Source organism: Salarias fasciatus, chromosome 11, assembly GCF_902148845.1.
Source record: "Salarias fasciatus chromosome 11, fSalaFa1.1, whole genome shotgun sequence".
Lineage (NCBI taxonomy): Eukaryota > Metazoa > Chordata > Actinopteri > Blenniiformes > Blenniidae > Salarias > Salarias fasciatus.
In genome coordinates this window covers 15,813,079-15,836,606 of record NC_043755.1, presented here as the reverse complement: position 1 = coordinate 15,836,606, position 23,528 = coordinate 15,813,079, and the positions used below count along the sequence as shown (strand labels likewise).

At 41.2% G+C, this 23,528-nt stretch overlaps 3 protein-coding genes across 3 annotated transcripts in view; 2 read left to right on the top strand and 1 right to left on the bottom strand.

The window, feature by feature from the left end:
• Positions 1–3,973, top strand: part of adamts16 (ADAM metallopeptidase with thrombospondin type 1 motif, 16) — a 48,764-nt gene extending 44,791 nt beyond the window's left edge. The window contains exons 19-24 of the mRNA XM_030102394.1: positions 1,304–1,508; positions 2,382–2,576; positions 2,708–2,764; positions 3,177–3,395; positions 3,515–3,662; positions 3,761–3,973. Of these exons, the coding sequence (XP_029958254.1) occupies positions 1,304–1,508; positions 2,382–2,576; positions 2,708–2,764; positions 3,177–3,395; positions 3,515–3,662; positions 3,761–3,876 (940 nt within the window). The 3' untranslated portion in view covers positions 3,877–3,973. The remainder of the gene's footprint in view (positions 1–1,303; positions 1,509–2,381; positions 2,577–2,707; positions 2,765–3,176; positions 3,396–3,514; positions 3,663–3,760) is intronic.
• Positions 3,974–11,843: 7,870 nt separating this feature from the next.
• plex9.1 (PML-like exon 9.1) overlaps positions 11,844–23,528 on the bottom strand; it is a 967,154-nt gene continuing 955,469 nt past the window's right edge. The window contains exons 2-4 of the mRNA XM_030103583.1: positions 13,175–13,433; positions 12,992–13,043; positions 11,844–12,369 (exon numbers count right to left, since the gene is read on the bottom strand). Of these exons, the coding sequence (XP_029959443.1) occupies positions 11,846–12,369; positions 12,992–13,043 (576 nt within the window). The 5' untranslated portion in view covers positions 13,175–13,433 and the 3' untranslated portion in view covers positions 11,844–11,845. The remainder of the gene's footprint in view (positions 12,370–12,991; positions 13,044–13,174; positions 13,434–23,528) is intronic.
• Positions 20,659–22,298, top strand: LOC115397335 (urokinase plasminogen activator surface receptor-like). The gene is given in 5 exon segments (XM_030103584.1): positions 20,659–20,831; positions 21,082–21,179; positions 21,265–21,411; positions 21,585–21,695; positions 21,796–22,298. Coding segments are annotated over 4 exon segments (537 nt in total). The 5' UTR covers positions 20,659–20,831; positions 21,082–21,103; the 3' UTR covers positions 21,999–22,298.

The window sequence follows — 23,528 nt, the reverse complement described above, 5'->3', positions numbered from 1 at the left end:
TATGTGTATTTAGATTTTACAGTGCATGTATAATGCCCCGAGCTGCGCTCTTCTCAATCACCTGATGCAACATTCCAAAGAAGTGATGCACCAAAATGCTGCAAATAAAGTTTACACTGTTAACATACACAAGTCAGTGTGCTGACAGCAGTGGTTTTGGGCTGTTTGGGGTAAGATCCTCGGAGGCTGGGCGGGTACGCCGGGGTGAAGTTAAGGGGAGCGTGACGGAGTGTGAGATGAGGGATTGAGCTGCCGCCACCTTGAGATTGGGGTCATTTGGAAAAGATGCAATGAGGATTAAAAAAGAGAGAATTTAGGGATTAGGCAACCGAAGACATCCTACAGAGACATGCTTTGAAGAAACTAAAGCTCCGAAGGAAACTCTAAACTGCAGTGGGTAAATGGGTGCTTGATCTTGAGATGACTTTGTTTCCAAATCCTGGGTTGGAAAGTGGCAGTTTCATATAACATGTTTGAGAGAGGATCACATTCTGTTGTTTCTTTTTTTGGATCATGGGTTACAGGTTTAAAATTATAGATGTTTTAGCTATCATTGAATCTTTCTGAGTGAATGCATATCCAGCCATCCATGCATTCTTGCATTTTTCCATCCCTTTGCTGTGCTAGTGTCATGGGGTGTTTGGAGTCCATCACAGCTCACAACATAAAGGCTCAACACTCACACTGTGAGCAACATACTGTAGATCTAGCAGCTAATCCAACAAGCATGTCTGTGGATTGTGGGTGGAATCTGGAGGACCCTGAGAAAACTCATGAAAACTCCCCTTGGAAAGGCTTCAGCCCAAAAGTCAAAATGATACTTAACAGATCTCCGAACAGTGATCAGCAATTTAGCCCTGGTCCTCAGTTGTGTTGCAAGTTGAGTATCAAATGCATTTATTTCCTTTATTTAACAACAGCAGTCTTCAGCTGCCCAAAGTCATGATAACTCTGGAACTCTGCTGTGGTTTTGAACCTCTGATTGGTTTGTTAAACCTTCTGCGCTGCTGTACCTCACTGATCCTCAGTCATCATGTGTCAAAGGTGACAAAATCACAGTGGTATTTTGAGTTATTTACATGATTTCGCATCAGAAATCCTGCATGTGGGGCCACTTTTCTTTGGTAACATCTGCATTTGCCACTGGAGAGCAGAACGCCGGGGGTCTTTAACCACCGCTATCACTGCACGGTTATCATGTTATCATTTGCGAATTCCTGCAGGCTTGTCTGGATCAGTGATTGAGGAGCTGTGTGTGTGTGTGTGTGTGTTGACTCAGCAGGCTTGTGTTTTGTTGTCCCAGCTGGTCTGTCGGAGAGTGGGGGGCGTGCAGCCGGAGCTGTGGGGGAGGGGAGCAGACGCGGCAGGTCCAGTGCGTTCAGAGAACCGGCCGGAGCAGCGTGGACGTGCTGGCCGACTCTCGGTGCTCGCGCCCCGGCTCGGCCAGAAGGCAGGCCTGCAACACGCACAGCTGCCCGCCAGCCTGGACCGCCGGGCCCTGGTCACAGGTGAGGGAATCTGGCTGCTTCGGTCCACAGCTGGAATAAACACTTGAAAAGTTGCACACTTGCCACTGAGACTTAATAAGTCCACACATTGTGTCGCTAAGTGGACCCTGACTTTTGACGGCTTCACCGCATTTTATGACGATGATTTCACTGGCTTCAAACTCTAAATGTGCCCATTGAGGCTTTTAGTGTTTTCTTCCCGCTCCAACTGCTATACATTGAGCGTGGTGACTCGTGTCACAGTTAAACTTATTTAACTGCCAGTTTTACCCTGAATACCCCAAAACGTCATGCCACAAATGGTGTCCAGTTGACTTCCTTCCTGCTGCTACATGGCACTGAGTGTAGAATGTCACAGTCGAATGTGTAATGAATGGAGTGAAACACTTTCAGGTTTTTGATTTAACACTGTGCCGAGAATTAAAATGACTACTGTGGGAACTCTTGTGCGGCCCCAGAGGAAGCGTTAAGGAAGTGAAGCACAGTAAGTCCCTGTTTGGAAATATGGATCTCCTTTATGGTAGCTGTTCCTCAATGCCTTGTGTGCATTGTTAGCTTCTTAGAACTTTTGGCCTCCAGCATTTCTTCCTGTGTGCACAAAATGTAATAAAATCATGTCAAATCTAGACTGAATCTTGCTAAATCCTTTCCTTTAATAGGAGGAAAGTCTGAGGCTCCTTTTCCACAAGAAAATGTCAAACATTTAGTGAACTTGAAAAATAAAATTAATGTTACAATGAAGCCTCCTCTCCGTGCTGGGAAATATAATAATGAACTTTTTTTTTTTTTAGACTTTCTCGATAATTAACATTGTTTTATTTCAAGATTTTAATTTATATCAACAAATGTCATGATTGTGTATTGATTTGGCAGTGCTCACGCAAATGTGGCAGCGGTTTGAAGAAGAGGACCGTGGCGTGCACAGGCGGCAGCCCGGGTGCCCAGACACACACACTGCCAGACGGCGCGTGTGCAGGCCTGCAGAAACCTGCCAGCCAGGAATCCTGCTTCATCAAGCGCTGCCAGAAACAACGCAAGGTCCAGTGGTTTGTCTCCACATGGCAGGAGGTAATTTAACTGCTTTTTTCAAAGACCGGCGCAATCATTCGGCCAGGATATATGATGAACGTAAAAGAATTGAAGCATTTATCGTGTGTTTTCTGTTCTCTTCACGTGTCTCCTCTCGTTTCTGCGTTCAGTGTTCGGTAACATGTGGACGTGGCCAGCAGGCGCGCTTCATCAAGTGTGCGGAGAAGGTGTGTGCTGTTTGTGAATCCTGTTCTGTATTTATGAACATCATTTTTTGGTTTGGGACGGTGTGTTGAACGTGACTTAAAACAAATTGCAGTGATCCATAATTTTCAAAAACCCATATTGTATTCATCATAGATCTTTTACAGTATACGTAAATGAGTTTATTTCATTTGGAATTTGAAGGAAGCAAAGCATCCTTGAAAGACACACAAAAAAAAAGACTTAAAAAGTACTAATGCAAGATTGCAACTATTTTGTATCCTATTATATTACATAGCAATGAGGCAACAGTCAGAAGTAAAGATGAGCTTTGTCAATATGCATGAATCTACATTTTCATAGACATGTAGTTCAGTGCAATCTAACAATACTGGATGTCTTACATGGTCTTATGTTTTTCAACTTTACTAAAAGGACGCTGCGGGGAAATACAGAGAACTCGCTGCCAAGAAGTGTCACCATGTTCCCAAACCGATGGTGGAGCTGCATCGAGCCTGCACCCTGGCTGAGTGTCCAGTCCGCACAACCCCGCCTGTCCACCGGTGGAGGCAGCACACTCACACCCACCCGCCTCCGCCCCCCCCTCAGCCTCCTGTACAAGTAGCGGAGTGGTTCTCCTCGCCCTGGTCTCAGGTATGTTTCTGCTCTGTTGAGAGTTAATAAATATAAAAGACGAATAAAAGCAAAGGGTCTGAGATCGTGACGATCCGATGTTTTTTGTCACCAAGCCCTCGTTTTGTTGTCCTCCACAGTGTACGGTCACATGTGGAGGGGGAGTACAGGCCCGGACGGTGCAGTGCCTGGTGCAGGGGAAGCCCTCTCCTGGCTGTACCCTCCACCTCAGACCCCCCATGTCCCAGGCCTGCAACACCAACTTCTGTCCACAGCCTGAAAAGAAAGGTAGAGAAGCTCTGACACCATTTTTTGAGAATCACTTCGTCAATAAACAAAAAAAAAGCACAACAATAATAATCCTATCTCTTTGTTGCCTCCCACAGATGTGGCGTGTCGGGATTATTTCAGCTGGTGTTACTTGGTGCCCCAACATGGAGTCTGCAACCATAAATTCTATGGCAAGCAGTGCTGCCAGTCCTGCTCGAATTCAAATCTATAATCTCACAGACGAGACTCGGGTCTGTGATACAGACACATCGGTAGTCAAATGGTCTAAAGACTAGATTTTCCCATGCTTGAAAGGACCTGTAGTTGTTTTGAAGCGTGTGGCGAGCACTGACAAACAAATCACGTTTCGATGGAAGTGCAAAAGAGTCGCAGTGCCTCTTCCTCTCCCGACGATGCCGGACATCTGGATACGAGAACTTGTGCCTAAAAACTTTATGCGGGAATGTATTCAGGATTAAACTAAGACGAGAAATGAAAGTGGAGCTGTCAGTCCAACCGATGAGGACGTGGCTGATAGAAGCAGAGACAGTCCTGGACATGAACAGAGACGGAACCAGGAAGCCTCACGTCGAAAAGAAGCCAGTAACGGCCGAACAACAGAGAAACACCCTTTCATGGATGGGCGTGCAACAACATGCGATACGTCCCAGGCTGCACTGCAGATTTTCATGAACTGGACATCTGGAGCTTTGAAAATGAAAAGACATTTTGGTAATTAGGCAAAATACCATTTTTACTGAGCAGAGTGCGGCGTGCTGTCACGTACAAACAAAAAAAGTTAAAAGAAGGAATAAAATGAACTCTGTTACACATACATACGAGTTTTTGCAATAGGAAGAGCTGTGTGAACTGGCTTTCATACTTAATGGTGCTATATTCCTCAAGTTTCACTAAACAAATAACGGATTTTGTGACCCATGTACATAATTGTTTTATTTATTGACTTTATAATACAGCATTGCTGTATTGAAAAGCAGTATAAATGTGTTTATTACTCCACTCTAACCCCATTACCTTATTTTTTTAACATGCTGACAATCTGCAACATGTTATGCAAAATTAGTATTTTTCTTTAAGGGGGGGGGGGGGGGGGGGGGGGGCAGCTGTTGAATCGACATCTGTATCAATGACAAACTGTATGAGCATGCTGATTAAAAAGTCATTATTCCACATTTTACTCTCCATCATTATACAAAGTTGTCTTGCAGTTCATTGATATGGAATAAAAATGTGTTACAGATGAATTGTGGTTTAAAAGCACTGACGGATGATGGCTGATGCTATAACTATATGATTTTCTCTTCTTTTTTTTTACAAAGCAAATTAAATGTTACTGAAAAAGCGTGTCATGACAGCAACTGGGCTGTAGCACGAGTCGTGATTTCATTCTCTTTAGCAACTGATTCAATTAATTCATTGAGTGGGGTGGTGGTAAAACTCCAAGTGTTTTTTTAAATTTTTTTTTTGCAAAGTAGAAAATGTCCCGATCTTCGTCATTGTTGATCGGCTGAAATTTTTATCTGTTCATGATGCCGTCATTTGGCCCGTCAAAGGGCAAAATTATTACCCTCTCTGTGAGTGTTGTTTTACACTTCTACCACCATAACTGGTATGTACAGCTCCAGCTCTTTTGGATGGACATACTGTAAGTATATAAAACACAGTTTTGAATTGTTTCAAACTAATCACTTTTCAATATATGTCCAGAAATCCATTCATCCATCCAATATTGACTAAAACCAGTTACATTTCTTTAACAAGTCACCGAAAAGGTTTTCTCGTTACCCTGTGACTTAAAATCAAACTGAATTGCCAAGAAATGGTAATTTTTATTATTTTATTTGGTCTACATTCTCCAAAAAAGTATTTAATGATGGTCCAGGCAATGTAAACATGAATAGATTATTATTTCATCTGTCGCGAGCTCGGCCTCCTTCTCCGTCTCCTCTGGTTTGACACAACCCATAAAAAACAACAAAGTTTTAGCCTTTTAAAATCAGTGACGATCATTCATGTCAAGTGATTGTTTTCTTAAAAAAAAGAGCTGAAGAACAATCTACTTGTGACAAGTAAATCTTTACTTTTCTTTAATGTTTTTGTAAAATAAAACCAGTGACTACAATAAAATCATGGCAATAGCTTGAAGGACCTTTATGTGATGCCACCAAATAAAACACATTTGAAGGCTTTTAGTGGTCAAAGCCGCCAAACACTCCTTCAGTCCTGACTGATTAAAGCCAGTCAGGAGGCAAAACAGCTTTCAAAGGCTTCAGTTTACTGAAGTCCAGACTAAAACGCAGTCTCAGTGTTTCTGAACAGAAACATCGTAGTTCCTTCATCTGGGTTCAGACACATTTCAGGAGTGATCGTGTAAGAGGTTAGAAATGAACAGACAAATCGTGACTTATAAAATCAAAATAATGAGGTGAAAATAATGAAAAACCAGGAACAACTACGCATTCTGTGGTTCCAAGAGGATCTTCAGTAAAAATTTAATAATTCATGTCGATTCATGGTTCGAGCAGCTTCCAAAGCTTTGTGGATTGGACTGGGGTTCAGCACTTATTGTCCTTTGATATAGTCTCCATATCCACATGTCACTCTTTCTCCTTTGTTAATCACATGATTTCCACAATTATTCACAAGTGTGTGTGATGATGCTGATGATGAAATAGAGAAAATGTGTGTTTCTAATAACCGTTTAGCTGATACAGAACTATACATGTCATAATAACACATGATCAGGCTCACAAAGCAGCATGCCTAATGTTGGTTCTGAGCATGTCATTTCAACACCTATGACTTTTTGTGTCTGGGACTTTTACTCTTGACTCATTTCTTAACAAGCCAAGCAGACACACATGGCCAAAACAAGATAACCATTGTCATAATCCTTGGGGCACAGTCTTAAGACCTTCGAAGAGGGCGTGACAGAGGGGGGGTGTGAAGCGAAAAAATGTTGAAACAGACAGAAATAGAAGAAGTTCCAAAGCAATAAATGCTGGCAGAGGACAGGAGAGCAAGTCAAAGGAAGAAGGGGGTAAAAAGGAGAATATCAACCACCGCCGTGATGGATTTAGAGTCAGCACTGTGCAGGGAGTCACGTCTCCCATGTAAATAGGTGTATATTTGTGTACGCACTGATTCAGTACTTAATAAAATAAATTTGTTTCTTTTTTTTGTATGAATGACACAGTGTATTTTTAAACAATGCATTGACTGACATTCATTTCTCTTCAGACTTATTCAAATGCTGGATATTATTACCTTACCCTAAAAAGAACAACTCAGATTAATGTTACTTAAAGCATAACACACACACACACACACACACACACACACACACACACACACACACACACACACACACACACACACACACACACACACACAAACACACACACACACACACGGTAATATAAACTACTGTGTCAGGAGAGTGTAGTTTATCGAAACACAACAACAAGCGTTCGGTGTTTGTCTCATGGATCAAAGCTTTATATCTTATCTAAGCACTTAAAAAGCCATTTGTTGGTTTTAGCATCTAAATTGTCTTCAAGTACACAACCAAAAATGTTTCACCTGTTTTCAGCTGTTTGACACAAAAAAGACAAGAAATGTAACCAGTAACCACACATGAAGAGGACGATTTAGGAGATAAAGCGTCTTGTTTATGTCCAGATAGAGATCAGAGAAAGACTTCCTGCAGGTAACAGAGGTGATTGAAACAAATGTGACAACATCTCCAGTGTTACCCGACACATGTCAGGTAACAGAAGAGGTGATCTGTCAAAAACACAGGAAGAGAGAACTCTTGCTTAACACTCAATTGTCTTTTTTTTTCTTTTTTTTTTTAACTCTAAAGAACCTATACTATCTTTGATGGCATCTGTTTGGGAAGAGTTGGCTTCTTAGCCTCGGGGCTACACTCACAGGGTTCACCTGAAGTTACAGGGTTATTATCTTTCCATTGGATTTCACCTGCGGCAATCCTAACACCATCAGCTGTTTCCAGACTAGGGATTACTGTAAAACACACACACACACACAAAAAAATATACATGACAAATATCACTGAATCTACATCAAATTGATAGTAATAAAGAATGTGAATTTATGTACTCTGTGATGGACTGGTCATTTGACTAGGATGTAATCTGCGAGCACAGTCAACCGGGATGGATGGATGAAATTCAGTATTCAATCTATCAAGAGGATCTCATGAGCCATGAAGAGCATTAGTCATGAAAAGGTTTAGTGCAATGACACACAGATCTGATTCAAACAGGACCACAGTAACAACCATCTGAACGGTTCCCCAGTGGGTTCTGGTTACATGAAGACTTAATGTTCAGTTGAAAGTGGACAGTATTCACTGACTGAAACAATAAAGTCATTTGTATGTTTGTTCAGTTCAGTTCAGAAAACTTCATTAATCCCACAGGGCAATTCATTTGCAGCACATCTCGAGCAGTTTCACACGTAAGACAGACACAACATAAGACAGTCCAGTTCAGCCACAAGTGGAACTCAGGTTGAACGATAATAAAACAAGCAATACAACAAACAATTTAAGAACTGGAATTCAATAATTTGATTGCAGAAGGCACGAAGGAGTTTGAAAAACGAAAAGTTTTCCGAGCTGGAGCATAATACCGGCGTCCAGAAGGCATCAAGATCAACTCTGGAGTCAGAGGATGAAGAGGCTGAGCCAAGATACTCTGTGCTTTACTCAGCACCTGCCGCTCCCACAGAGAATGCAAGTCTCTCAGTTTCACACCTTTGATTTTAGAACAGGTCTTGACAATGTTCTGCAGTTTGTTTTTGTCCCTCAAAGACAAGGATTGAAACCAACAGATAAAAGAAAATGTGAGTAAACTCTCAATAAACTAACAGTAAAAATTATTTAAAAGAGTTTTGTTCACATTAAAAGAGTTCAAAAGAGTTGTGTGCTTTATGCAGCAGAGTAATTGTGAGTCTTGAGCACAGAGGCTGGTCAAAGACAGTGAGATTCAGAGGATTGCCAGTGCAACAGCACCCTCTGCCGGCCAACTGTAGAGGTATAACAATGAAGATATTGTGTGGCTGAATCAAAATCAACTGAGAAATGTTCATCTCAATGAGGCAATTAGGTCTTTTTTCCCCCCTTAACCCCCTGATGGCAGATGGTTTCACAGCATCATTATTTCTTTTCATGTTACTCTCTGGGTTTACCTCCGTAAAATTCAAAGGCATTTCTTTTCATTTTTACATATTACAACTGAACTTAAGTTTTTTTTTTTCCTTTTTTTGATCCTCCCAGTTTATTTTTTTGGTAATATTTTGTATGTCAATCATAATCTTTTGTTTGTCAAGGAGCACAAGAAACTTTTTTTTACATAATGATTTACAACTAAAATCAATGAATAGACACAGTCAGTTCTTGGCATATCTTGAGACAACATTCAAACCAGGGTTAGGTTTCTGTTTGTGATGAAGCTGTACAATTTCCTAAAATCACAAATAAACATTTGTGAAACTGACTTTTAGGATGACAATGTAACAAGATGCTGAGCCCAAAGTGTAAAAACTTGTAATGTTTTGGTTTATTACATTATAGAACAGGCAAAATATTCTTCTCTGAACAGTATGATGATTTTATTACAGATCAGAATGAGTCAATGATTTCTGGATTTTATTTCTATCCAAACTTTAAAGTTGCATTTAATTTGATTTGATTTGATTTGATTTATTTATTTTATTTCGAACATGTTATTAAATAATATAATAAATAAACTGAGATATACTTTAAAAAAAGAGAGAGAGAGAGAAAAAAAGCAATATTAATAATCCAACAAATTAATAGAGTTCGACATGTCCGAAAAGGGGTAGGAAGAAGCATAAGCTTATTTACACCTACCCCCTCTCCACTAACAATTAGTGTCCTGAACGTCTATTTACATAATCAATATTTACTTAAAAGAAAATTAACAAGGTAAATAAACATAGTCACAGATTAAATAGACATAAAGTGAATAAAACAAAAAACCCCGAAACAAAATAAATAAAAAAAGAAACCAAGCCAAAAAAATAAAGAAAAGACAGACAAAAATAATTTGTGAAAACACCTGACTGTTAGAAGCCTTCTTCCTCCCTGTACCTCGTGAAAACCATGTTTTTGTACCGCTTTTTAAACTGGGTCATGCTTGGACATTGCTTGAGCTCCACCCCCAACCTGTTCCATGACCTCACTCCACTGACTGAAACACAAAAACTTTGTAATGCTGTACGTGCTCGCTGGTATTTGAAGTTCAGCTCCCCCCTCAGATTATAACGTTAAAAAACATTTTTTGAATATTTTCAGGAAGTAGATTATCGTTTGCTTTGTACATGATTTGTGCTGTTAGAAAGTGAACCAGGTCAGTGAATTTTAATATTTTTGATTGTAAGAATAGTGTATTTGTGTGCTCTCTATAGCCGGCGTTATGAATTATCCTTATTGCTCTTTTTTGTAGTATGGATAATCAGAATCAGAATCATCTTTATTGTCACTGCAGCAAGTTACCGAAGTTACAAGTGCAACGAAATTCCATGGGTTTTAAAGACGCCCAGGCAGCCAGTAACAGCGCTCCGTCTTGAAAAAGAAACAGAGGAACTCAGACTGAAATTGGGGGGAGGGGGGAGGGGTGGTGGTAAAAAAAAAAAAAAAAAAAAAAGATACATCAATTCAGATCGCGGTTTCAAGAGGGAGTTGTGATAAGAAGTGAGAAACCAAAAAAAAAGCCAACCTGCACAAACATAGCAAAAACACATGAGACAAATTGCTATCAAACTCGCAGATCTGTGGTTGCTGCCTTCACTGGCGCTACACGCCATCACCACGAGTCGTCAGCAGAAGAGAGGGGAGTGAGGAGAACAGTCGTCTGACAATCGGGAGGTTGTGAGTTCGATTTCCGTCTCCCCCTGTCTGCATGTCAAAGTGTCCTTGGGCAAGACACTGAACCCTGAATTGCCCCCAATGGGTGGACTGAGTGCCTTGCATGGCAGCCGCCACCACCGGTGTGTGAATGTGTGTGTGACTGGGTGAATGTGATAATGCAGTGTAAAGTGCTTTGGTCTCTGCTAATGCAGATGAAAAAGCGCTATATGAGTGCAGTCCATTTACCATGTTTCTTGAGCTTAAAGTTCACCTTAAATCGGTTTTTTGGGCTCTTTTATTGCCATTCGTATACCGTCTCTTTGATTTGTCATCAGTTTTCCTCCTGCGGCCACGTCCAGGAAGGTTGACTACAGTCACATGAATCTTGAATTTCTGAATAACGTGTGCAGCTGTAGTCACAGGAACATCAACCTGCTTGGAGATGGTCTTATAGCCTTTACCTTTAACATGCTTGTCTATAATTTTCCTTTTCATTCTCCTGAGACAGCTCTTTCCTTTGCTTCCTCTGGTCCATGTTGAGTGTGGTAGGCTTCATGTGACTACCTGTCACCCTCTACATGAGCCACTGACTGATTACAAGATTGGAGACACCTGTGATGCTAATTAGTGGACACACCTTGGACTGACATGTCCCTTTGGTCACATCATTTTCGACCTTTCAGGATACCATCAGTTTTGTCCAGGCCTGTTTCATGAGTTTATTTTTTTTAATAATTCTGTTGAAGCATGGTTGAAAAGCAATGCCTGACTTTCATTGGTTACATTTCATAGAATTTTTTCTTAATTATTACTTTCATCACATTCAAGTTATTTCTCTGTCCACTGTGAAATTTTCTTTAAACAAAGGGTACCAACAAATGTGTCCACTTGTGCATAACTTCTAATACATTTTAATATTTTCATTGAAATTTAGTTCGGTTACTTCAAACACATATACATTTCTTTGCACACACGCAGTTTAAAAGCACATGTGCAAATATGTAAACATGTACATGGCCTTATCAGCATTAATACTCCCAATTCACACACCATCGAGCTGATACACATGTCTTGACATAGATATTCAAAGAGAAACTGGTCCACACATTTATTCGTGTTTGCTACTTTTCACCAAGTCCTTCAGAGGTGTTCAGTAAGAGTTTATTGTGACTTATATTGACATCGAACATGTTACAGAGCAATATACAAAACTGGTACAAGAGAAAAGAAGCACATGCATGAGACAAAATCTGATTCTGTAATATATTCCTCCTGGATTGTTTCAAAAGACATGCTTTTCCCAGACGGTTTGGTCCTGGATGTCCCAGTGCTTGAAGAGCTCCTGCAGGACCTTGGCATCCTCCACAGCATTGTGAGCTCCATATTGTTTATTCAGGAAGCGTCTCACCAGAAACTCCTGCCTGTGGTTCTGCAGGTCAGGGAAGAGCTCCCTGCTCACTGGGAGAGTGTCCAGAGTGCCAGAGGCCGCCTCCCTGAACGGCTCCAGGAGGGAGGACTGCGTCAGCACCCTGCTGAGTATCGGTGCATCAAAGCTTCTGGCGTTGTGGCCCACCAGGAGCACCGGGCGCCTGAAGGAGCTCAGGAAGGCGATGAAGCTCTGCAGAGCCTCGAGCAGAGGGGTGGTGGCCTTCAGATCCTCATGACAAAACAGTTTACCATCTCTGACGGTGAAGCCCGTCACCTTGGTGGCCCCCTCATCAATAGGCTGACTCGGCAAAATGTACACACTAAAGACCCTTTCTTCATGGACGGCAGCCACCTGGATGATCTCACACTTTGTAGTGTCTGAGTCAAAAAAAAAAAAGTATTTTTGTGTCAATATCCAATTCACAGGCGATGTTCTGCCAGATAAAAGCCATATTTCATAATTTAGCTGTCTTCTCCTTCCAAACACACACACACAGACTACTTCCTGATCCCATGTCAGTAGTGAGAGAGGAAGCCAGCAAGAGAGAGAAAGCTGATACAAGGCCGCCTCTGTCTGAAGAAGATAACGCCCCCTACTGTGTGTGAGTGTTGGATCCACCTGCTTTCCAGACTCCAAACAAATTAATTTAAGTGACCAATTTAAAGTAGCTTCATCAATTCTCCCTGAATAACAATAAAGAGTTGATAACACAGAAGTAAAAACAAAGTAAATCTGAAGAAATTGTGACAAGATATTCAATGGCAGTATTCATAAAACATCTGTCAACAGACCCATTGTGAACAAAATATCATATTTCCATAAACGGCTGTTTTCCTGAATCATATTTCATGACCTCAGATGAACTTTTGCCAGTCAGACAACAACATGCTCATAAAAGTACCCAAACATTTAGTAAAAGAACTCAAAACAAGACCACACTTGGCCGATATCAAAACAAATAAGGGACATTCAGCAGAGTGACACCAAGTGGAGTCTCACCTAATCCAGTGGTCTCCAGGTCAAAGAAAACCAGGACTCTGCCATCAGACATCTGTAGGGTTGACAAAGAAGAACATTTAACAGAGTAGATCCGATATAGAATGGAATAGAACTGAATGTTTTTTTTAATCTCACAGTGGAAATATTTACAGGTGGTATATATAGGTATATATATAAACTTACTGTGGAGGCTTTGCTGGATGATCTCTTGATGTGATGCTGGTCAGCTGAGCTGTGTTGGATCAGATTTCCAGACAGCTCATAATTGTTGCCTAACCTGGGGGCGGCCTTCAGGTGAGGCAGTCAATCATTCTTGCATCATTTCAAACCGTCTGCTCTGTACTCTACTTTCACTTCTACATAAACAGAAAGTTACCGTCCTCGTCCTCGTCTCTTCCAGCTGAAGCAGTCCCATCTGGGTGCTGGTTTCTCTGGATCCTCCCTGTCAAAACAAAACCTATTCAGAGCCAGAAGTTTCCACTGTCCTCTCGATCTTTGTTCATTGTTCACTTTACAGCCGCACAATTTCACTGCAGTGACGCAGCTGAAGAATGAAAATGAAGCCGGTGAATGAACGAACACACATATAACCACACATACACTAGCTTTGCATGTGTGGTTTAAGTCACCTGAGCATCGTTTAAACTGATTAGTGTGAAGCGAAGGTTAATTTCTAATTCACTTACTTATTTTGTAAAAAATGTAAGTTTCTATGGCATAATTCTATACAAATATCCCTGATGGAGAAATCTCATCCTACAAAAGTTATTTTGTTTATTTACCGATTTCAGTATTTATTAGCTGTTTAATTGTGCCATGTGTCCAATCCTTGCTTAATTTTTTCCTGACACTTCAGTCCCTTTTTGCAATGATTGACCTGAATGGAGATCGGCCGTTTATCTTATGCTTGGTAAATAAAATCTACATGTTCTTGTACAGCAGTTTCTGGTTCCAGTTTATTCTGACTGTTGTGCATTGAATACTATAATATTGAAGGGTGAATAAAATGTAAAAAATAATTTAAATGAAAGCAAAAAAAAAAAAAAAGACATGTACAAACAATGAGTTATAATGACTGTGAGAAGAGTCAACTTTATTTTAATCAACTTTTATTTAATCAAAAAAAAAAAACAAACAAAAAGGTTGAGGATTTAGTTTCCAAGCAGATGATTTTCTACCTGATCACAAAATGTGCTATTAGAAATTTTTTTTGCACTTTTAACAATCCCTAATCAACTATATTAATTTAAGGTTCAACTAATTTTTGATTGTATAAAAATATGTTAATAGCGCAATATCCAATATAAAATTGGGGTGAAAACAAAACAGCAGAAATAATTAAGAACTATTCAGAATTATTTTTCTTGTGTACTTTAAAATTAAGCAACCTACCCTTTGCTCATGTAAATTTGAAAAATGACATGGCAAAAAAATCAGATCTCAGCAAAAAAATCAGAATTGAGCACGAAGACCTGCAGTGTGAACGGAGCCAGAGAGGTGGTTTCTCTGTGGGCTCTTGCAAGCCGCACTGGCAGTGACACGACTGGCAACATTGGTTTCAGTTGATTGCAAGTAGCTGTCAATTTCCTTAGAGCTGTTCTTCTTTGTGATGGGAACTATCCAGTCAGTTCGTTGGTGTCATGAGTTAGGTTTTCCGACTCTTCCTGTGTGTGATCATCTGGAGATTATGTTTCACACAGTTTTACCTCTGTTTTCAGTCTTGCCACAACATCAGCCTTCCTTTCACCAGGGATGTACAGCAGTCTGAACACAGGGTGAGCTGCAGAGGCTGTGAGCAACCTGACATCTTGAAAATGAACTTTAACTAAAAGAGAATAAAGTATAGCAAAGGAGAAGAAGAAAATGGCATCTTGGTGTGAGTGGAAGATTGCTAACCCACGTATCTTCTGCTTGTGCAGTTTTTTACTTGCATCTGTGCAGAACCGAAGTTCAATGAACCACAGTTTCTACTTCGCACGTATCTCAAGGGACCACATGAAAGCCAGTTTGAACAAGTTGACAGAAGATGACAACTCAAAGTCGCCCAGAAGAATTTAATAGCACACAAACATCAAAGGAGGAACGGGTCTACTTTTGAATTAGAGGTACGCCTCCGTGGCAACTCCACAGCCAACCACATGTGACAAGGCAACACCTACTACAGCAAAGAGGTCCAAATGAGATCCGTCTAGAGAGAGCAACTGTCCCAGCAAAGAATGACGAACGATTGCAGTTAGGGATAGACAGGGCTATTTTTTCTCTCCAGAGCTGAGAACAGACTTTTGTTATTGGTTAAGGAGACGAGAGGACCCGAAGCTTCGTCATCACACTCGTTCTTCTCCACTATAATTTGTTTCACCTTTTGGTATCATTGTAAGTCTTAGGTCAACTTTTGTGAATCAGAATAGATTGGTTAAAACTGGAAATGGATTTCCACTTATTTCTCTGTATCAACGGACTAATAGGAATCTAGGTAAACAGTAAAAATACAGATGGCAACAATTAACAAAAAAAGGAATTCTGTCTCTCGTCATGTCATTAGGGCTACAGGTTAGATTGCAGTGGGCTGCAGTTCTATTGTTTTCCATATAGACAGGCTTAGACTTGAAATGTTTGCAGAATCTCTATCATAACCAAGCAGACTGACCTTTGTCTGCCTTTGTGGTTCTGATATTCATTGTTATTTATTACATTGAACTGTGACTATTATATTGAGTTGCTAGTAGTTTTAGGGGTCTACACAATGCTACATCAACCTCCACTTAACGTATAATCAGCTGCAAGAAACTACATTTCAGCAATTTAGAATGCCGAGTAATATTTTAGTCACATGCCCAGGATATATAATAACAACGTGACTTTTGTCGGTCCAGTCATTGAGTGCACGATCACAATTACCCTCCTGGTATTGAAGATATACTTCTATAACCCTCACAATAGTCAAATCCATCCTTCTATCCCTTGGAGATTTGAAAAGTATTTTTCTTTGACATTGAGTACTTTATTACCTCATTAATTCATTAATATTCATAAGAAATGAAATACTAATAATTAACACGTCATTTTCTCTGTGCTTTTGCATTTGTGATGTTACAAATGCAACAGATTTGAAGTCTTGCTTCACAAGGGGTGACATGTCTAAAATAAGAGCCTTGAAAGAGAAATTAGTCGTCTGTCAGAAGAGGCTGCAAATAGTATTTGAACTGATTTTCATATTTGCACACATTGTCCACTGGGTCGATGTGCTGAAGTGTTATTTTCAAATAAATCCACTGTGCTTGTTAAGACTCTCTCCTTGATCTTTCAGAATGGCGGCAGTTAAAATAATGAACAAAATATGTACCAGAGAGAGATGGAGGTCCACAAACATGTACTGTATGTCCACTGAAAGATGAAAAAGTAATACGGCTTGTCTGAGTGCAGCAGCTCTCTGCTTCCTGCCACAGCACTTCCTATTGTTGTGTGTGGTTTGACTTTCTGAACAACTGATCACGAGTTGTGAAAGTTGGTCAGATCTGTTCCTCCTCTCCTACACTCAGTGTCAGTTTCTGTCAGAGTGTGTGTTGAGAGCCCTCCTGTACATTCTCTAGACCAGGGGTCGGCAATGAGCGGCCCGCGGGCCACATGTGGCCCGCCGAACCGTTCAATCCGACCCGCGAGAGGATTCCAACCGGCGCGCTCACAAACCCACGCATACCCCGGGCCCTCCAGCGGACGCACGCACCCTTGTTGGAGTGTGATATCTGTCATTGTGTTGCAATAGACAATCTTTGAAAGATGTGTTGTTCAGTTGTGATTTCCGGTTTGTCACTGAAAAATAAAGAGGAGTGGCACCTCGTCTGGGGGATACAGTCAGGTCGGCACCACTCCAAGTCGGCCCCGGCCAACTCGGCACCGCCCCGGGATACAGTCAACTCGGCATCAAGCCAACTCGGCATCAAGCCAAGTCGGCATCAAGCCAAGTCGGCCTCTCGAGTGACCGAGTTGGTCGGTGCGGACTTGACTGTAAGCTGCTTACCAACTCGGCCAAAAGCGTCTTTCTTTTTTTTCAATCACGATGGTGGATAATGTACCTGGGAGCTTCATGTTTGACGTCCGAGTAGCTTAGCTACAAGCGCGCAGCGCTTAGCGGCTGTCTGGTCATGTGACCGGTCCCAAGGCATTCTGGGAATCGTAGTGCAGCGATGCCGGCTGCGCCGCGACGATTTGCAGTTTTTTTCGTGCCGGCAGCGCCGCTTCTCCTCACGTAGCAGGCAGGGGACTGGAGGACAAACTGTGTGGTTATGGTGACTGACAGGTTAGAGGTGGAGAATGGACCTGGAGCTTCATGGTTGACGTCCTGTTTGAACCGAGTAGCTTAGCTACGAGCGCACAGCGCGAGCGGCTGTCTGGTCATGTGACCAGATCATGTGACCGGCATGTGATCCGTGAACGCTGCATGATCAAACCAGTCGCCTGCATTATAATTTTATTGTGATGTTCTCCACCCCTGAAGTTTGGTCAGCCAGTACAATTAATTTATTTTTACCCAATCAGTGGAAACCTAGAAAGACCGAAGCTGCATGACGAACTCGATCATACTTGTTGTATTTCATCCCAACCACAACATAATACCTGTATTGCATTATGCTTATGCTGATTTGTTCATTTCTGATCAACATTGTTAGTTTATCAGTCATTATTCTTTTCTTTAACAAACATTGTCATTTGCAAAAGCATGTATTTTGTTGTAAATGTTGTTTGCCCGCCATCTAGTGTGCGTCAACAGTAATAGCAACTGGGACTGTAATATCAAACGATTACCAGTCGTACATGTTAAGCTGTTCATATGGTTTCTTGGCGTTCATAAGCTCATAAACGTAGCCCTCCGGTAAAATATTATATACATTTCATTTCACTGAAATGACGGTCGTCATGTTTACATTTAAATCACGTGTCAAACTCCAGTCCTCAGGAGCGGTGATCCTACATGTTTTAGATCTAATTGTAAATCTAACTGTACTGGCTGACCAAACTTCAGGGGTGGAGAACATTACAATAAAATTATAATGCAGGCGACTGGTTTGATCATGCAGCGTTCGCGGATCACATGCCGGTCACATGATCTGGTCACATGACCAGACAGCCGCTCGCGCTGTGCGCTCGTAGCTAAGCTACTCGGTTCAAACAGGACGTCAACCATGAAGCTCCAGGTCCATTCTCCACCTCTAACCTGTCAGTCACCATAACCACACAGTTTGTCCTCCAGTCCCCTGCCTGCTACGTGAGGAGAAGCGGCGCTGCCGGCACGAAAAAAACTGCAAATCGTCGCGGCGCAGCCGGCATCGCTGCACTACGATTCCCAGAATGCCTTGGGACCGGTCACATGACCAGACAGCCGCTAAGCGCTGCGCGCTTGTAGCTAAGCTACTCGGACGTCAAACATGAAGCTCCCAGGTACATTATCCACCATCGTGATTAAAAAAAAAAAGAAAGACGCTTTTGGCCGAGTTGGTAAGCAGCTTACAGTCAAGTCCGCACCGACCAACTCGGTCACTCGAGAGCCCCCCCGCCCGTGAGGCCGACTTGGCGAGATGCCGACTTAGCTTGATGCCGACTTGGCTTGATGCCGAGTTGACTGTATCCCGGGGCGGTGCCGAGTTGGCCGGGGCCGACTTGGAGTGGTGCCGACCTGACTGTAAACCCTCGTCTGGTGAACATAGAGCGCAAGTGAGTGCGCGGCGAGTGGCCGGCGGCGAGCGTTTCCAGGGAAAAATCCGCGCCCGTCGACTTGCACTGCCACTCGCTGCCGCCCGCTGCTCCATTGCTCGTCGCTCGAGTTGGTTGAAATAGCGAACTGGCGCCAGGACAGCCTATCAGCGTGGAGGTCTTCACGGACGTGCTGATGGAGGGCAGCAGGGCTCCAACCACGCAGAACAGTTGGCATGATGCCAAGGCGAACGGCGTGCGCGATCTCACTTGTTCACCACTTCTGGTGGAAACCGGGTGTCAGCCTGAAGTAGCGCTGGAACCGGCCGTCCAGGCGCAGCTCCTGCAGAAGACGGTGGAACTCACCGAGCTCAGACCGCCTCCAGGGCAGCATGCAGCCAGAGGCGATGCCGACGCCTCGCTGCAGCCGGAGCTGACCAGACTTCCTCATGCCGATTAGAGAGCAGCGACGGTGGCAGGTGGAGCATCTCAATCTCAATTTGTAAAAGCACTTATCATATTCATAAAAGTGCTGAACAGTAAAAACAGTCATAAAAACAAAAAAGAACAAAACCCGCACCATCGATCAGGATGCGCGCTCGCGCACACACACATACACACAGAAAGCCGGGTGCACACAGGACTGTGGGACAAACATCAGAAGAATCCTGTGCACTGCTGCTGTGCAGGAGACGGTGACGAGGAGCTGTGATGTTTCTGCAGGATGTTCTGTGTTGCATATGTAACAGGTCTCAGATTGAGAACCCATTAACAGATAAGAAATCCTGTAAAACAGGATGAAAAAATGAGACAGACGACCGATGCTTCTGGTGCAGTCTGGCTTCTTCAGCAGAATTTATTTACAATTCCCATAATATGTTCTTTCTTTTCCATATTCCCATATTTTCAACACAATATCAGAAACAAAATCACAATTGATCTTAAACAGTCACAATTCAATCCTATTTTCTCAATGAAACAACACAATATCATTTTACCACAAAGTATGATCTTACATCCAGTATAGTACTGCATTAATATGTTCCTCTTCACTCAGATTAACTGTTTTATCACTCAGATCAAATCTAAATCAATGAAATGTAACTTATTTAACCTTACTTTTAAGTTGAAATTAATGACACGAGTGTATTACTCTTAAATCTTGGGAAGAATGTATGAGCTGAAGACAAAATTGATCCATTTTTAACCATTTCAAACAATCATGCAAAGATATCACTGTAACTCATAACTTATTTACACAATCAACAATATACAAATCCATAAGAATGATATTTAACCTCAAACAAAATGTGCTGGAGCCATAAATTAATACAGAGTTCTGGTCACAAAGAAAAAACTACAACGCAGCGCCATATTCTGCCACGTGATGCACGAAGGAAACACGTTTCCCATTCATTCAAAAAGCACGGTCAAATCTACTCAAAACATGAATAAACTCAAATGATCATCTTCTTTAAACATTTAACCACAAGTTTAAGTAAGGTTTATGAATATATTCACAGTCCACTAACCTGTAAAACAGGATGAAAAGATGAGACAGACGACCGATGCTTCTGGTGCAGTCTGGCTTCTTCAGCAGAATGAGGAAGTTGATACTTCCGTTTACACGGAGAAGCAAGGCGCCACTGCCTCCTACTGGTGGCACTGAATAAGTGTCTCATAAATGTAATTGCCTCACATTACAAGAATTTTCTTTGCTCTTAGAGGAAGCAACAATTAATCATTTCGGATTACATTCACAAATCTACAGAAATAATACATTCAAAATAAACAAAACTTCATAAAATGTGACCGACATTTAATGAGCGTCACACATATTTGTACCAGCGTGACGCGTCCCGCGAATGAATTCACACACCAGCGATAAAACTCGGGCGTCTAGCGCGGAGCGGTGTCATTTGTTGCGTGAATGCAGTTGTTAAATCTAGTTTTGATGAGAGGCGTGGCTTTTTTGGAATATCATCTGCGCTTGCTGCTTTTCTTTTTTTCTTTTTTTAAGGAGGAGAGATGGAGTGATATAAATACAGCCCATTGTGAGGCATCATTTGAAACCTCAGCAGCTCAGCAACATCCCACCTTCACAGAATGTATCTGTTTTCATTTATTCTTGGAGCTGTGCTTCTTCCTGAAGGTAAGTTCATGTTCTACCACCAGCTTTTTTTAATGAGTTTTTTTTTTTTTTTTGTCAGGCATTATTTGTCATTTTGTCCACTCATCTGCTCCTCGTCTGCAGAAACTCTACAAATGATCACAATTATCTTTTCAGTGCTGTCCATACATCATTCTCTAAATTTGTATTAATTTAGCCCAGGGTTAATATATTGAAATGCAATGCTTTTGGGTGAACTTTTTCTTCATATAACTGCTGTTTGTTATCCCAGCCTCTGCCCTGAAATGTCGTGAATGTCCCTTGGGTGCAGAACACAAGAATGCACTGCAGGTTTACAGTGTTCTGCTATGAGGGTTACTGCCTATGCAGGTATTTTATTTTTTTTTATTATTATAGTTGTCATTTTTTTCTGGGGGAAAAAAACAGTTTATTGGCTCTGCTATTTGGGTTGCAGGTGGTAATAAACTCGCTGACATGAGCATGAAAGGTTGTGGCCCACGGGAACAGTGTTTCCAGGGTTCAGTGAACTTTGGACTTTCAAGGACTGCTTTGACCACCAAATGCTGCTCTACCGATCTCTGCAATGATCAACCTTAACCTGGTAATCTTTTACATGTCTTTTGATATTGACTTTCTTGTTGAATCACATATTGACCTTTATTGCATGAACAAGAACTCCTTGAAAACAGTCACACAATAGAACAAAACCAGTCTTCAATGAAAGGAACTTTCCAATCACCTCCTCTACTGAATAAATAAATCTTTATTTCACAGAACACAGCCGTTCTGATCCAAATGGCAAAAAATGTTTCACTTGTGATGGACAACAGTGCACTGGGACACTGAAGTGCTTGGGGAATGAGGACCACTGCATCTCAGCAACAGGTAACAACAACTTCCTCTGAGCTACATTTATTTCCTCCACTATGTTTTGTCAACAAATTTGAATCTCTCGGAAATGATGTCCTCTCTTTAATTTTCTCAGCAAAGTCAGGAGGGAGGAAGATTTCACTGAAGGGCTGCGCCTCCCAGGAGATATGCTCTGCCATAAATTTCCCAGGAGCGGCAGAATTAGCTGGATATGACATGAAATGTTGTGAAGGTGATTTCTACAACAGTGGCAGTAGCACAAGTGCTGGCCTGCTGGTGTTGCTGGTGCCGCTGATCTCTTTGGTTTTGTTTTCCTAGGAAATGAAACCAGTTTTGTTCTTGTCACTTCTGAACATAATCCTTTGTTTATTCTCTAAAATGATGCTTAACTTGTAGTGGGTGGAGGGAGAATTTTATTTCCTGTAATAATTATATGACTAATTTCAATTTTAAAAAATGTATTCCATTTGATTTTAACTGCAAGACACATTTCATTTGCTGTTCTTACTTTGCATGTTGCCGTCTCTTCACGGCAATACAACAAAATATGAAGTTTTAAATTATTTTTAAAAAATTTAATCTTTTGAAAGTGAAATTAATAAAAGCTTTGAAAGCGTACCTATGTTTAGAGTTTCATCTTCTTCATTGCCATTTAAAGGTAAGTGATAGAGCCGGGGTTTCTGGCTCCGTGAAGGGAGCTGGCTCATGAGGAGCCCTTTGTTTGAAAGAGTCGTTCCAAAGACTGGCTCCTTGATGAACGTCATGTGATCTATTGGGACAGAGACATCACCCTCATTCTTGTGGGAGTCAGTCCATTTTTTTTTTTGACACAAATTGTTTTTTACATCTGACACAAATACTGTTGGGTGCTGAGTTTTCATATAGTCAGTGCTTGTTGACCCAGATTTGAAAGAGATTTTTCTGACAAAAATTCCATTGTGCTTTACGTTGCACGTCGCCCCCAGAGAAGTGCATCCAAATGCTGCTACATGCCCTTTCAGGTAAATGATCAAATTCAGTACCTTCTTCAATTCTTCCTGTCTTGTCAAAGCGAACAGTGAAGAGTTAATGATCACAAAATAAACAACAATATAAATCTGATGAAATTGTGAAAAAATATTTAATGGCGGTATTCATAAAATATCTGTCAACAGACCCATTGTGAACAAAATATCACATTACCATAATGGACCGAAAATTGAAAAAGCCCCTTAGAAAACAACATGGTAGGCATTTTTGAGGAAAAGCATTTTAAGCATTGTTTTTACATGATTTTTTAGTGCTGAATCCATTTCTGCCGGTTGCCCAGCTGTAAAAGTTACTGTTTAGTCATAATTATTGATTAATTAGTATAATTAATATATTAATCGCCCAAAGTTAGAAATTGCTATTAATTTCCTATTTGTTAATATTATACATATAATTGCTTGGTATCATTATAAAGGGGACCTTCTAGCCTTTAATTTAAGCCCATATTTGCATTTTTTTGACAAACACAGAGGTCACATGAGCTCTTTAAACTATAAATTACACACATTTTCCCACAATTTTCGCATAAACTATATAGTTTATTTTATCCCTGTGGGATCAAGGGATATCAAGGACCCAAAAGCCAACAATCTCAATACTAATACAGGAAATGTATGATATTTCTTTGTGAGAGGTTATTGTGAGCCTTAAAATAGCAGAAACCGGCTCAGGCCCATTCACCTCCATTCATTCTTTGCACCAGTATTATGTAAACAAAAAACCCCACACCAATTTGTTAGATGTAATGATACTATTAGTAATATTAATGCAATGACAATCAAAGGCCAAGTAGACATTTTCCATCCTTGTAATCAGTAA